This window comes from Platichthys flesus, chromosome 12 (genome assembly GCF_949316205.1).
Source record: "Platichthys flesus chromosome 12, fPlaFle2.1, whole genome shotgun sequence".
Classification (NCBI taxonomy): domain Eukaryota; kingdom Metazoa; phylum Chordata; class Actinopteri; order Pleuronectiformes; family Pleuronectidae; genus Platichthys; species Platichthys flesus.
This window is the reverse complement of record NC_084956.1, coordinates 15,020,549-15,035,853: the sequence shown is the minus strand read 5'-3', so window position 1 is coordinate 15,035,853 and position 15,305 is coordinate 15,020,549. Positions and strand designations below refer to the sequence as shown.

Here is a 15,305-nt window from a genome sequence, read left to right as displayed (position 1 = left end):
ACAAATACATGCAAACTGAAACAGCCTCTGTATTGAACACAGTCTACAAAGATTGCATCATATATATTCCGGTTTTGCTTAAAATACGCTCTCCTGCTTGACCTTTACAGTGCAGCTGGGAGATGTGGATCCTCGTCCAATTCCGTACACATCTCCATGCACAACCACAAATCTAATTTAATAAAGAACCATCCACATCATTTTTAGTTAAATAAAAAAAAGTATTATTAAATGTAATAGGATGGGACGGAAACAAATATTATGCTATTTAGCTCTACCATAGATAGTCTGATTGTATTTCCTTGGTTCGGTTGAGGCTAATCATAAATCAAGGAAACAAAAGGGCCATTTTAAATTCTCCTATTTTCTCAAACGGATCATGAGTACAAATATAAAACAAAACCAAGCTTTGGACTGGCCCTTAAATCAGTTACACATATTTAACATATTGGCCATTTATGAATGATCGGGATTAAAAATGACGAATAGTGCAATTTGCCACTACCTGCACTTCATAGTGGTCCATTTTTCAAATTGCATGCATCTTGTCAAACATCATAAAGTGTCACCAATCATTTCACATGTGGCAATTAAGAGGAGCGTGTAGCTGCTCCTCCCCCGTGACAATCTCTCCAAGGCTCACCCACATTTAGAGAGAAGGAATTTTTAATCTATTATAAATGTAAAACGATTTGGCGCCTGCAACAATATATTTGAATACAAATAATTAGCCTATAGACGAGTAAATCCGATTTCAGTGATACAAAGACCTTAGAAACAATACATCCTGAATGCATCCCTAATTGTGTCCTGTGCACACTTTTTAATCGGGTCAATAGCAGCGTGATCCTTTATGCCGATGTACTGATGGGAATCTTTGAATAAAACCATAGCCCGGTACAGCTCTTTCTATATATACATCTTTTCCCATTAGCAGAGCTTAATGGAAGAATGCTAGCTTTGTCGAAAGACTGAATCCAGTTGGCTTGTTGAAATAGCGCATGAGCCAGCTGGACTAGCCAATATAATCACTGAGGATCTCTAAGCAATTAGCACTTAAAAATCGCCAAGATTTCATCCGAGATGTAGCCGTCATGTAATGTGCAACTCTTGGTGCCTCTCGATTTTCATATTGCTTTCTGGTCTGCTTCAGTTTAGTGGCCAAATGTGATGGAGCCAGCGAATCCGACGTGTTGAATATATACTCACAGAAGCATCTGTTAAATAGCTTTTCCAAATGTTACAGGATGCTAAAACCTACACTATTAATAATAGCCCTTATGCAAATCTTGTGCTTTTCATATTCTACATCACACTGTAAAGTGAGAACACATTTAAATAATTTATTCGGAAGCACAAAAATCTGAACTCGATACATATAGTATATTAAAACAAATGTGCAAGTGTTGATATACATATACAAAACATATACTCAAATCAGACATAATGATTAGTAAAGATAATGAAGATAAGTATTTAAATTCATTTATGAAGAATTACATTTTCATACTATAACTTCACATGGGAAGTCAAACTGAAGTAGTGCTTAATCCCGGGGGGGGTGAGTCGGTGCAGTTACAGAACAAAGTGGAAAAAGGTTTTTGTTCGGAGGATTGTGCTCATGCGTGTAAGCTCCCCCCAGCTCATTCTGTGCATTTAGCGATTCGTGTTTGCGAGATGTTAAGTAGCAATTATGATGGAGGCTGATGATCGTGGATGATCTTGTTTGCACAGTGCGTATTATAACAATGCCAAGCTTACAGCCAGCGCCACGTCCTCTCTGTGTTGTGTTGAACAGCTCCCACTGTCACCGGAGCGATCCCCCTCCTCAGATCCACATCACTGTCACACTCATGTTACTTTTTGGAAAAGCCATCAGGATTCGTCTCTGTCAGGCGCCTGTCCCTCAGTCCATTAAAGATGATTGATAGAGCTGGAACATCTTCCGCCCAGCTGTTGTCGTTGACTCATCCCTGAGAAATTGAAAGGAGCTGAGGAAAAAGGACCATCCCTCATCAAAAGACCTTTTGTCTGCGCGGATGATGTGAAGCGAGCTCCACTTTTGAAGATGGCGGATAACTAATCTCCAGCCTGTTCTCATAGTTGTACTCTCCGAGCTGTGCATGTGCATAATTATTAGATTACAGGTGGAGAAAATAATGAGTCGCATTTTGTCTTTTTATCAGGGAAATATATTCAGATTCGACTTTATCTGTTCCTCTGTTCTGTTCTTCCATCAGTTGAGAATAAACCTCGGTTATCCTGGTGATCATCTTAACTCTCCACCGTTTTAGCTTTGATGGATGAAGCCAGTCTGAGGCTTTTTTCCTCCCCGTCGGGCGAGTTTTTACAAAAGAGACGCCAAAGAAAAGACACGTCTGTTTGTCCAACTGCTTCTGCTCCTCCTCCTGCCTCTGTTATCCTCTAATGGCTTGTGAGGATTTCTACAGGACAACTTGAGGAGGATTTTATGATGTCTCAGTGTGATTGATAACATGCTCTTGGAGGGATGTCAGGCTTTCAGAGACGGATAATGTGGATTTCTATCTCCCTGCCTTCTTGTGTAGGACGTGCCATCAATCAAGTGTATCGTGGCCTTAACCCGGTAAAATTAAAACCTTGGGGGGGGGGGGGGGGGGGGACCGGGGCACACGCATCAATAGGGAGTGCGGCAGAATTGGAACGCAGAATCCACATCGTAACAGGCTCACCGCAGAGAGCTGCGCAGATATAAGATTACCACCACCGGGTAGCAAATACAGTTAATGATCGGACTGTATATCTCTGTTGACAGTGGAGAGGGATTACAGGAAGAACAGTCTCATTTCCCCCCGCCCGTGGAGGCGGTATTAGATCCTCGCCCGGCTAATTTCATTCCAAAGCTCGTCAATATTTACCAGCAACAGGCGCAGCGCACTATGGCAGACCCAATCTCCCTACAGGCAGACATTTCAGAATGTGGAGATTCAGTAACGAGGAATTCCAACCCACGGACATCATTTTACAGCTTGTTCCCGTTCCATTAAACAGCTGTTTGTCTTGACACGATAAAGCAGAGAAACTGATAATTATCCCAGCTGCTTTTGAGATATGTCCTGTGTCTGATTATGTGCATGTTTTCTCCTCAGGTCGTTCTTACCTGTCTTTGTGCATCTGTTTGTGTTTCAGTCGACGGCTGCATACACAAAGCGGCGGGGTCCTGTCTGTACGATGAGTGCCACTCACTAAATGGCTGTGACACCGGCAAGGCCAAGATCACCTGTGGATATGATCTGCCGGCAAAATGTGAGTACCAGTGATTCATTTGTTTTTTTCTGCTGGTTCCTGCAATGTGTCCTCCAGTGGCTCTGCAGGGATTCCCTGCTGCCATACAGGCCTCCATCAACTGAACACACTGGGAACGTCAATATGTAGGTGAAAAAAATTGGAGCAGCAACAATCTACGTTCCCTTTTTTTTGGGGGGGGGGTTTATGAAATGGCCTGATTTATTGAAACCCAAGGCTCGTGAACCACCAAGAAAATGAATCTGTCTTTTTTTGCTTGCATGCTCTTGATAATAAATTGAGATCATAGTTCCCTATAAAGTTTGGACAAACATGAACAAATTACAAATGAAACAGAAACACACTTGAGCACCGGCACTGAATGACTGGGGTCATTTGCGTCCGATCCCCAAACAGAGTGAGGTGCCTTAATGTCCAGAATCAAAACATTTTAATCCTAATTGATTAGTTGTGAAAAACTCATTTGTAACAATATGGGGAGTTGTTGTTTGGAGGATAATTACTATGATTGGTGTTTGTTGTATGGCTGGATGATGGGAGTGTCACCCGCACACAAACAAAGACATTAAGGGAGCTATTAGTTGCTTAATTTGATTGATTTTTCATCCCTGATTTATTCTGTTAACGGATCACACAACTCCTACTGTCAGGCCGTGGCTGATCAGAGGAGGGACTGCACTGCTTCCCTTTGCTTTCTATCTCCTGTCATTGATCTCGTCTTTTTTTTTAGCACATCTCAGAAAGTTTGTGCTGTGTGTGTATGTGTGTCACGTCCCCTCCCGATTGGCTTTTGTAATCATTTCCGAGCTAATTTTATTTTGGTAATTTGTCGGTAACACTTGCGTCACTTTAAAAAAAAGTTTGCTACAAGCTTCTCTCGTCTCAGACTGGGGACGAGAGAAGCACGCTGGTGTAGAAGAAATGTCACTTGGTGTAATTCGGTCGAGACGAGCGTCCCAGCAGTCCTAACCTAACCCTGAAGGATTTCCATGAGGCAGCCAGGAGAAGACATTGAGGCCCAGATGAAATTAGGTTGTGTTAATATGGCATGTCGTAAAGATGTCAAACAAGTGGAGCAGATAAACTGTGAGTCAGTCTTGTGGGCAGCCGGTTCAAGTGTCTGCGCCGCCAAAACAGGGTGCACCATGACAATTTAATAACCTGCAGCGTCATCTGGGAGCAATCACGCTGCCACTGGGTACCGGTGTTGTAATTATCTCCGGGCACAACACCTTCTCTGTGCTGATAAGTCGTTATAGATTGTGTAGTTCTTTACTGGGAACAGTCAGGTTTGTTTTTTTATTATTTTACGTGATGTTCATATTAGAGCTATCTTTACTCACAGCCGGTATCAGCCCCTTATCTTCCAGCTCTGATCACTGTCATCATCAGCATTGTCTCTCTCTCTCTCTCTCTCTCTCTCTCTCTCTCTCTCTCTCTCTCTCTCTCTCTCTCGTCTGCTCGTGGCAAACTGTCAGCCGCTTTGACATCCCTCCGAGCTTGAACGATCTGACGAGAGATCTCACTCGCTCCCGAAATCTACCCACTGTTTGGACTTTTGTTCTTTGTCTATTAATTTCCATCTCTGTCTGATTTGTTCCACCTACACACGCATTATAAAGTTGCCGTGACTGCAAACAACAATCAGTTTGGGTTCTGAAATCTCAAATAATAGTCTGTCCACCCCCTCACCGCCGAACAATGTAAACAAACATGACAACAGACAATTTCCCCATTAATTTTTTTTAGAGTTTCCTTAAACTCAGTGATGGTACATGTGGGCGTAGCGATACAGGTTAAAAGTTTTCAGTGGAATTGAAGTGTATATTGGATTAATTGAAAGATAGTGTGATGCTAATGGCTCTGGTGGATTAAATAAAAACCGTAAAATCACTAAAATGGACATATAATGAGTGTTGGTATTTGTATATTAAATAATTAAACTCAGCAAAAAGCCTTACTTTCTCTTATCTTTATTTGAACAGTTTTAAATCGCCAACAGCATTGATATTTGGAGACATGCATTCACACAGTTGAATGCATCCGTATCTGCAGGCCCGTGATACGCACATTCTCATCGCATGCGGAATCGCTTCTGCTGACTCATATATGCAGATGGTGGCTCGACTGCTCTTGCAAGAGCGAGGGGCACGCAGACAGATGGACCGTTTACTGTTCCCATCTTGGCACAGCGCACCGTTTCCAACGTGGGCATCCTTTTCCCATTTTTCGCCTGAACATTGTGCTGCTTTTCACAAATTTTCTATAAACACATACATCTCTCAGAGGATGCAGCTCTACTTTGGGGACCCCCCCCCCCCCCCCCTTCGCTGGAATCAAATCCATTGCATATAATTGAAAGTAAGTAAGTCTTAACTCAGAGTAATGGAGAACAAACTGTAAACGTCTGACATCTTCTGACTTTGCCAACAACGCGTGGAAATAAACCATCCATCCATGAACTCAGACAAGATTATTTGCAGTCTCAAGTGTAATCACCCTCAGTGCATTGTATGTCATTCGACGAGGAATTGTTCTGGTAATTTTTGTTACTTTTTCAAGAACTGGACGAAATTGCAATTTAGAGCTAATACTCAAAATAAGCGGTAAGCAATGAAATGCTTCCTCGCGTCCTGGAAAACCACTTACTGCCCACGGGGAAAAGAGCAGTTGATCTGAAATCAGAGTTGTCCTTGTTTAGAGATTTGATGTGCTGAGGCAATGGAAAATGAACCCACCCCATCTCAGCCCTTTTTTTTTTGTTCCTCACGACAAGAAAATTGCTCTCCATTACATCCCACTAAGCAGTTTAGGCTGTGAATCCCAGTGGCAAGTGAGCTTTTCCTTGAAGAGGCCGAGCACATGTGGGACTGATTATTATGGGGCCGGCCCAGGATTATTAATCAATGACAGTAATTACCCACCTACCATAGCGGAAAGCCTAAAAAAACCTGTCTGTTACATCAATCTGACAAGGAAATTGTCTGTTTGCCCTCATGTTGGACAAGTTACTCATCTGTTCGTAGATTAACGATCGAATGAAAATACACTGTCGGGCGCGAGGAGCTAAGTCGCACATTTTGGACTATATAAGTGGAAAGATGTGTTGCAACATTGGCCATGGCTGTTTCATTATCGCCACTTTAAGTTTGTTTAAGAACTGAATATATGAAGTTATGATCATATGTGACAACTGGAAATTACTTTCGCCCACAATATGCACCAAGAAAGAAGGTTACAAGTGATTGTAAGGAAAGATACAAACCCCGCCACATGGTGTGTTCTTACATCATTCAAAAATGTTTCCAGCGTCGTTTCAAACTCAGAGAAATCCCAGGTTATTTTCAAGGTAAGGGGACATTTTCATTAAGGTCGCCTTTTGAAAGTGTAATTTCCTCTTTACCATTTAAGAATCTTACTATAATGCTTCTATAATGCAAGGAATCACTGTCCGTATGCATGTACTGTTTCTTACCTAAAAAAAAAACTTCAACCTACCTACTTCAAACTTTGTAGAAGTGTTTCTAGGGGGCCACGGAGGTGTACCTGTGAATTTGGACACACAAGACGCTCACTACATTCTGAATTAACAGGCGATCAGTGTTCTGCAACAGTGAGGATTGGGACTATGTAAATGCATGGATAATGACGATGGCGCTTTCACAGCAACAGTGATGACAATAGATCCTCCAGTTCAGGGCTCTGTGAACTGAGCATGGCCTCACTAAGTCCACAGTTGGTCCTTACTTGCCGTAGCTTAAGTACTGCAGGTCACTTCGGTTGTGTGAGAAAGCTGCAACCAGTGAAGCCAGAGGCCAAGCCAGCGGCTCTCTCCAAACCTGCATGAGTGACTGTTAAAGTAATCTCCAAAGTTCAGGCTTTCTATCGCACATACACTTTGGTCTTTACCAACTGCATTAGGCTTTTTCTCCACTTATACTGTTGAAATCTTTGCAACGTTGTTTATTACACTTTGTGTCAGTATTCTTGAGCTTTCATGTCAGACCTTTTTTTTTGTAAAGTTTTGGGCTAGTGATGCATCTGATGAAAAGAGTTCCAATCGTTCAAAAAGCATCTTTGTAACTCTCACATGAAGAGATGCTAGAAATGTTGAATGCGGAGGCTGTGCCGGCTCAGTCACAGACGCACAAAAAAACTACTTTTTCCATGATGTTCTTATCTGTGGCATTATTTCGTTTTGTGTTTTTTTTTTTTCAGGCCTCAGACATTAGCGGACATTTAACACAGGGAAGGTGTTTGACGTGTTTTTCTGGAAAGAAAGGGAAGCAGAATCAAAAGAGCTCTTCTCCTGAATATCAACCTAGATTTTGATATACTAGAAAACGCTGCTGTTTATGATACAAACAGGACACACTATACACGTTTTTACCTTTTTAATAAAGATGAACCAATACATATCTGCAAAATAAACAAATAGGTGTTTTAAGCTTTTAAGCCGAGGGGAAATTTGAACATGTTTTTCTGTTTTAATTTAACAATAAACAATATATTTCAAAACAACAACCTTATCTACAGAGGATGATCTGCGGAGAATCTTATCATTAATTCCGCCGCCCCACAGGTCCATGCTAATAACCTTAAGCATAGACCTTGCCAGTTAATCTTTACTTGAACATTTCAGCCCTCGCTGTGGACGTAGAAGGTATTGAGAGTTCAAACTAGAGGTCTGCTCCAGAAAGTTAATGTCCCGGAGGAACTTCTCAGATAGACGCTGTTTATTTCCCTTCTACAGTTTCATCTGAAATCTTTTACCCAGTTTTGTTTTTCCTCCCCGGGGCTACTTTAGATTGACAGTTCAAAACGTCTGAACTGTTTATTGTTTGTGTTGCCTCTCTCCCCCCCCACCCCATTATTGCTTGAGCTCTAAGTTGATGCTTTAAATAATGAATCATATTTGGATACAAACAAGAGGGGCCAACATTTTGTTTTATTGTGCTGCTGTCAGCAGTGTCCTCTTTCCATTTGAATCTCTGTGCTTCTTTTTCTTGTGCCTCAACCAACAGTGACAAAAACAAAGAATTGACTCTAACTTTTAACATGTATGGATCCGCTACTTTCACATGTGCTGTGTGGATACTGTATCACTTGTGTGTAATCTCACCGAGCAAAGAAAATACTTTTACTGGTCCCTCCAGAGAACTGGTTCTCATTGGGATTCGTATGGCACCGCGTTTCACTCCAACTTATCAGCTGTGGGGTTATAGATTTCAGCCTTTGGAGTATTGCTTCCACCCAGCCCACTTTGATAGTGTGCAGACATAACCTTATCCATGCTGCATCGAAACGCTGGCAGACCTTAGATTACTCTCTAATCTAAAACTAGATGCTAACTGTTTCGAGAACACTCAGCCGGCTCTCCCCTCTACAATGACCAGGCACTTCACCGCACTTCTACAATTTGCACTCAAGCTTCGCAGGAACAACTCGCAGCTCAGCCACTTGTTTATGTTGTGCTTGCTGCCGCACAAGCCTGCAGGCCTCCTGTATTCAGTGGACTCACACGTGCCATCTGTAACTCCTACAACCAGGTGTGTTTTCTCTTTTAAATATCTGCTTAACATGTGCACAAGACATTGTGAATGGGCAGCATTACAGCAATACTCCATTGATCTCTCAGATAGACTGACTAAAATATATATCTATATGTCTTTGACCCTAACCCTGAATAACATTAGAAGATAGTTTGTATTCATCCTCTTAGAAAAGACTAAAACATATACTAACTATAGTGTTGTGTGTATTGTTAGTGAGAGTACACATTGTATAGCAATAGATTATTTATTTATTTGCTAAAACAGTCCCCTGCTCAATCTTATTAAACACAATTGAAGATTATAAGTGATAATCACTCTAAAGCAGGTTCAAGGTTCAAGTCAAGGTTCACTAACTAGCTTCAGGCTCCTGCAGACTGAGTCCTGCATACTGAGTCCTGCATACTGAGTCATGCATACTGAGTCCTGCATACTGAGTCCTGCATACTGAGTCCTGCATACTGAATCTTGCACACTGAGTCATGCAGACTGAGTCATGCCACCTGAGTCATGCCGACTGAGTCATGCATACTTAGTCCTGCATACTGAGTCATGCATACTGAGTCCTGCATACTGAATCCTGCACACTGAGTCATGCAGACTGAGTCATGCCGACTGAGTCCTTCATACTGAGTCCTGCCCACTGAGTCCTGCCCACTGAGTCCTGCCAACTGATACCTGCCCACTGATTCTTGCCCACTGAGTCCTGCCCACTGAGTCCTGCCCACTGAGTCCTGCCCACTGAGTCCTGCCGACTGAGTCCTGCCCACTGAGTCCTGCCCACTGATTCCTGCCCACTGATTCCTGCCCACTGAGTCCTGCCGACTGAGTCCTGCCCACTGATTCCTGCCGACTGATTCCTGCCCACTGATTCCTGCCCACTGATTCCTGCCCACTGATTCATCCCCACTGATTCCTGCCCACTGATTCCTGCCCACTGATTCCTGCCTACTGAGTCCTGCCCACTGATTCCTGCCCATTGAGTCCTGCCGACTGAGTCCTGCAGACTTAGTCCTGCTGCCGCTCTTTACTTGGTGCGGCTGAATTACTGCAGGTCATTTTAACAGTTCCAGGGAGAAAAGTGCAACCAGCATCACCACAGGCCAAACAAACAGCCCGTTCCAAACAGGCAGGATCACAACGGGCTCTGCAATAGCAGCTAATGACAAAGCTGAGCAGCTCAATTACAGAGTAGAACTCATTTGATAAGCATGGCAGCTGTACACATGCCCTCCAACAGCGAGAGATCCAGAGCAGATGTTGCAGCAAACTTTCTGATGGCTGGTTCAGAATGTGCGCTCAGCAGCAATCGGATGTTCAATATTTTTAGTTGCAACCAGTGGATCTTATGGGACCACAGACACGGTTCCTTTGGGAGACGCACCCTCGCTCGGCTCACCTCCTTCTTTATCTAGTGCTCTCTCTCGGTCCAAAACGAGAGTCTCGGGCGTTAACTGTAGGTCAATTCTTCTCCCTGATAGCGTGAGGAGTCTTTCCCATGCCCTATTTACTGTGGGAGAGCTGGCCGTCTGCTCCGTCTCCCACCACTCGGCAAACACCGATAAATCACAGCAAAGTACCCACTATTAGTAAATGACATATAGCTCATTCTGATTAAATTACCCCAAGAACATTATCATTCTGCCGAGCTTGTTTATTAACTTTGTCTCCGCCCCAATCACGTGCAGCCGGGGCCGACACTTTCAGGCGGCCATCATTTGTAATTAGTATAAAACTCGTAGTGTACAGGGAAGGATTCAGTCAGACTGAGGAGAGGTTGTTACCGTTCTGCTTCCAGCGTTAATGCATTTAAATGTGTCCTGCAGCATTAGCAATTGAAACACACTGGGTTTTGACATTTAAAAATAGTGCAGGTCTAAACTTCCTCTTTTGGGTTATTCCTGTGGTTTTTCATCACTATTTTAGGAACTGTTTTTATGATTGACCACCGTGCAGTTTCCACTTCTGTGCAACAGCGCTGCATTGTTCGCATTGTCGGCCGTTTCACAAATGAAACGGCCGACGCGGCAGGCGGCTGAGCAGACTGTACCTTATCTCAACATAATGGATCAAATGGAGACAGTGTGATTGTTACAAGGTGTTTCCCACCACCTCCACTCGTTTGGGATTCAAGGCCGGACTGAATGAAATCCTTTGTTGTGGCAGATAAATTAGCGGGGCTGAACTCGACCCTGGTGGCCATCGCAGTCCCCGCCACACACACCCTCACACACACATACACACACACACAGTGCTAAATCAACATTGCTTTGACTGCTCACTGTTAGCACTCACATCATAAACGTCACCTCATCACCTCACGCACACTCCGTCCACCAGCGAGCCTCCACCTCAGACGTTCTCAGGCAGTTTGGATTGTTTTAGTGTTTTCGTCTGGTGGCCCTTTCACAGCCTATCAGTTCTCATTAAGCTGTTAAGTTTTCAATGATAAACCTGCACTTTGTGTTGTAACAGTTCCTGTTGTTTTATTTTTTTGATAAATATCAAAGAAAGAATTTAAGGAAAGGTGAGAAACATTTCTCTTATAAAGTTTTGTGTTAGAAAAGTAATACAACTTTGATACTTGAAGGATTGTGGTCAGATTAAGATTAAGATGCAGGCCTCACTTTTGGGATGAAAGTTGTTTGGAGTCATACTCACAACAATTTCAAAATGAATTAATGATTGAAGAAGATTGAATATCAGGGAGAGGCCCAATGTTTAGTTTTTTTACATTATTTACAAGGGAATCTGCTTCTCTTCTCTAGACTCATCAGCTCTCAGTGTCTGGCTTCTCAGGGACTATAATAGATGCACTCTCAATGAACAGAGCAAACCTGGTTTTGCTGCTCGTCTGTAGTAGTCCTCTGTGCTCCGCTCTTTTCAGATATTTGTGTTTCCTTTGTTGGCTGGTCTGTCAGTCACCCAGGCCTCATGAGGACTGGAGTAATTTGGTAATTTTGCCTAAACGGTGATACTGTAATTATGTGGCATCAGCTGCCGGGCTGTCAGTGAGACGGCCAACGGTCATTCATCACCAGGAAACTAGAAGGGGCGAGGCATTGTGAGTGATCGGGTAAACACTTGCAGACAGAAAGAAAGGGTGGTGGTCTTACCCCGGAAAATGGCAGAAAATAGGAGGTGATGGGCTTTAGGAGTAATGGGGTGCAGGAGCAGCTCCAGCCTGTGTGGCAGGCCGGTTGTTTAGTTGAGATGGGGAGGGGGGGGCAGCAGGGTCTTAAAATGACAGTGATGCATCAGGAGGGGGGCTTGTGGGTGGCAGATGAAGTGGGACCACTGGAAGGTCAGGTTTGAAGTGGAATGTGGCAGCAGCTCTGATGCAGTCCTGCCTCCCCATCACAAACAGCTCCCATCTGTCCATGAGTAAGCCAGGCCTAATGAAGGCTGTCGTTATAAAGGACTCATCGCCCAGTGGTGGCGCATGGTGGCACATTTACCGAGGGAGGGAGGGAGGGGAGAGGGAGAGAGAGAGAGAAGAGAGGAGAGAGAGAGAGAGAGAGAGAGAGAAGAGAGGAGAGAGGAGAGAAGAGAGAGAGAGAGAGAGAGAGAGAGAGAGAGAGAGGAGAGAGGAGAGGAGAGAGAGAGAGAGAGAGAGAGAGAGAGAGAGAGAGAGAGAGTGAGAGAGAGAGAGAGAGAGTGAGAAGAGAGAGAGAGAGAGAGAGAGAGAGAGAGGTCACTGCCGCAGTGCTGTGGCTGCCCAAAAGCCTGTTATTTTTTAATGTGATTTATTGTTGAATTGTATTTGTTCATGACATAAAGGATCAGGGACTTATCTTTTAAAGCCATGATTGTGGATGATGAAATACAACATAAAATCCAATGTGTATCCATAATGATACCTCGTCAGATTAAAGGACTACGTCACCAATTTATGCCTGATTTTCAATTGTTCTGTGAATTGAATCCTTCAATGGCTGATGCAGATGCTGTATTATAATTTTAACGATTAACAATTTGAAATGGATTTGAATCACCAAATATCTAAATAGCCATACATCACAAAAGATCTAAATCCACCATACATTTTACCCGGCATTGTTTGGTGTTGGAAAATGGAGTCGTTGCCTTGTTACATTGTTTTTACTCTGCCAGGTTGGACGAAAGAAGCCCTGCCTGAACTTTGACCTTAAAATAAATCTCACATTTATTTGACATTTGGTTGATGGCCTCGTAGGCTTTCCTGAGCAGTTTGATCTGAAATCGATGGATAGTGAAGTCCTTCACAAACAGCTGCTGAGTCAGGAAGTAAAATGTGATGTTATTCCAGAAGTAGATTTTCAAACCCATGCGTTTGCAGGGTTTATTCACATATTGTGTTTGTATTGTTGGATACTAAAAAATAAATGACTGTCTTTGTCTTTTGAGATGAGGGTTTTCTTTGTGTGTGTGAAAAAATGTTACTCATTAAATCGCCGTCTTCAATCACATTTAATCAAATGCTAGATTTTAAAATGTGTCAGTTTAGCTTTGCAGCATTGCAGTGTTTAGCAGGCGGATGTCACAGACCTTAAAGCCTATACAGAGCGCTGCCACCGATTCCCTAAGGACGACAGAGCACAGTTTATGGTTGATACTAACACGTCTCCATTGTTGACAGTGTTGTTGTCGGGAGAAGAGTTTCTATCTGACGCCTTTGTTTACCTCTCCTCCAAGAAAAAAGGCTAAGAACTAATTAAGAACAGGGAGTAACAGGCTCCTGTTGTGCCATTTTCACAGCTAATTATGCATGAATACAGCCTGCCTAAATAGTTGCACCGCGGTCTTTGATGTTCTTTTCCCTAAATTGCCATGGTTACTTCCGCTCATTAGGCTTTTAGGATTGTAAACGTTGACGGGTTTTGTCTCCTGTTTTTCACTTCACGTCTGAGAATCCCCTCTCCTGAAGGTACGGGGGGAGGGCGACACGGGGTTGCCAGTAGGTAAAGTATACACTCCTTTTATTCCTAAATATAATCATGTGACCTGTGTGTATCCCCGTTTGCCATTCTTGGGTTTAATGCTGTGGATTTAGACCAGCGCTGCGGCCCTTAAAATCCATTAACCTTCCCGTAAAAGTGCATACAGCTCTCTATAAAGCCTAATGGGTACTGGGACCAATACACAGGAGCTTATATGTGCTTTCAGGGGCACCACTTTTGAGAAATAAGGGAATGAGACTCCATAAAAAAGGCAAATATAAATTCTCTTTGATAACATTGTGGTGTTCGGGGAGTTTCCCGCAGTTGACACTGCCCCGGCTTAAGTGCCGCCTCAGTCAATGTGCTCCCAAGAAATTAAAGTTTGCATGGATGTGTGTAGATTTTTATGGTCCAATTTTCTAACCTGAAATTTTTTATTTAATTTCTTTATCCTTGTTATCACTCTCACCACAAAGCCAAGTTTTACATCTGTACAGCTTTATGTCTTGAAGTTGTTTTATTTTTCAGAGTAATTAAGATATTCTCTGAGGTAATTCAGCAATTTCTATAACAGCCAAACGCAGCGTGGGGGGGGGGGGGGGGGGGGAATCATCAGACTTGAAACGGAGGTTTTATTGCTGATTGGGAAATATAATACTTTCCATTTATGTCAAAAATTTGAAAAAGAGTTCATATCCAGCAATATTAAAATACTTTATGAAGGTCTTATATTTCTCAAATCTGCAATACCAGGATATATTATCTGGTTCATACAGGCATCCCCTTGTTTCCACACTGAACAGCATTTCATCGTCGCTGTCATAATCACTCATTTTTATTTTCTTTCACCCATTGTCCACAAACCCCCGGGACTTTGACCCAGACCGCTGATCTGGGGCCGCAGTGTAATATGGTGTGCGTGCAGAAAATGCATTCAAAAGTTCAAAAGTTGAGAAATTGTAGTGCCAAACAAAAAGGGCTGTCTGACGTCCAGATGAAGTGGGGAAACTATTCAAAATTAGCGCACAATTAAACTACTATTAGTTATCCTAGGTTGTTATACAATTATATTTTTGCTGCTTGCCCAAGTCCTAAGCACTACACAGCTCAGCAGCATGCTCAACCTAAACGACTGCAGGTAATAAAAACTCATTATGCACAAGAACCTCAAACAACCCACTTCAAACAACAAACAAGGGAAAATGGAGAAAAGAGTTCAATTTCCGACGTTGCCTCTTCGCCCACAGCAATTAAACCTGTAACAGATTTTATATATAATCAAAGCAAAGATTTATTTAGCACAGACTTCAAATCGACTTTAAACCCAGACATGTTTGCTCGGGCCAACATATGTCATACAAACAAATGTTGGCCCGAGGTGCTGCTGTTCCTGCCATCATGCTGCCTCTGTTTCCCAGGTTGTTTTAAAGGCATTGCAAGGTGACGAATGGCTCGGCGGCGTGGAGGTTTATGGTGATCACCTTGAGTCGTTGCTCTGGCCAGGAGACCAGTGAGTGTAATGGATCTGCTGGGAGCCCTCGGAATGGAT

At 43.0% G+C, this 15,305-nt stretch overlaps 1 protein-coding gene across 3 annotated transcripts in view; it reads left to right on the top strand.

Moving 5' to 3' along the window:
• macrod2 (mono-ADP ribosylhydrolase 2) overlaps positions 1-15,305 on the top strand; it is a 403,426-nt gene that overhangs the window by 167,211 nt on the left and 220,910 nt on the right. For all 3 annotated transcript variants that reach the window (XM_062401312.1, XM_062401313.1, XM_062401311.1), the window contains exon 5: positions 3,169-3,285. In XM_062401312.1, the coding sequence (XP_062257296.1) occupies positions 3,169-3,285 (117 nt within the window). The remainder of the gene's footprint in view (positions 1-3,168; positions 3,286-15,305) is intronic.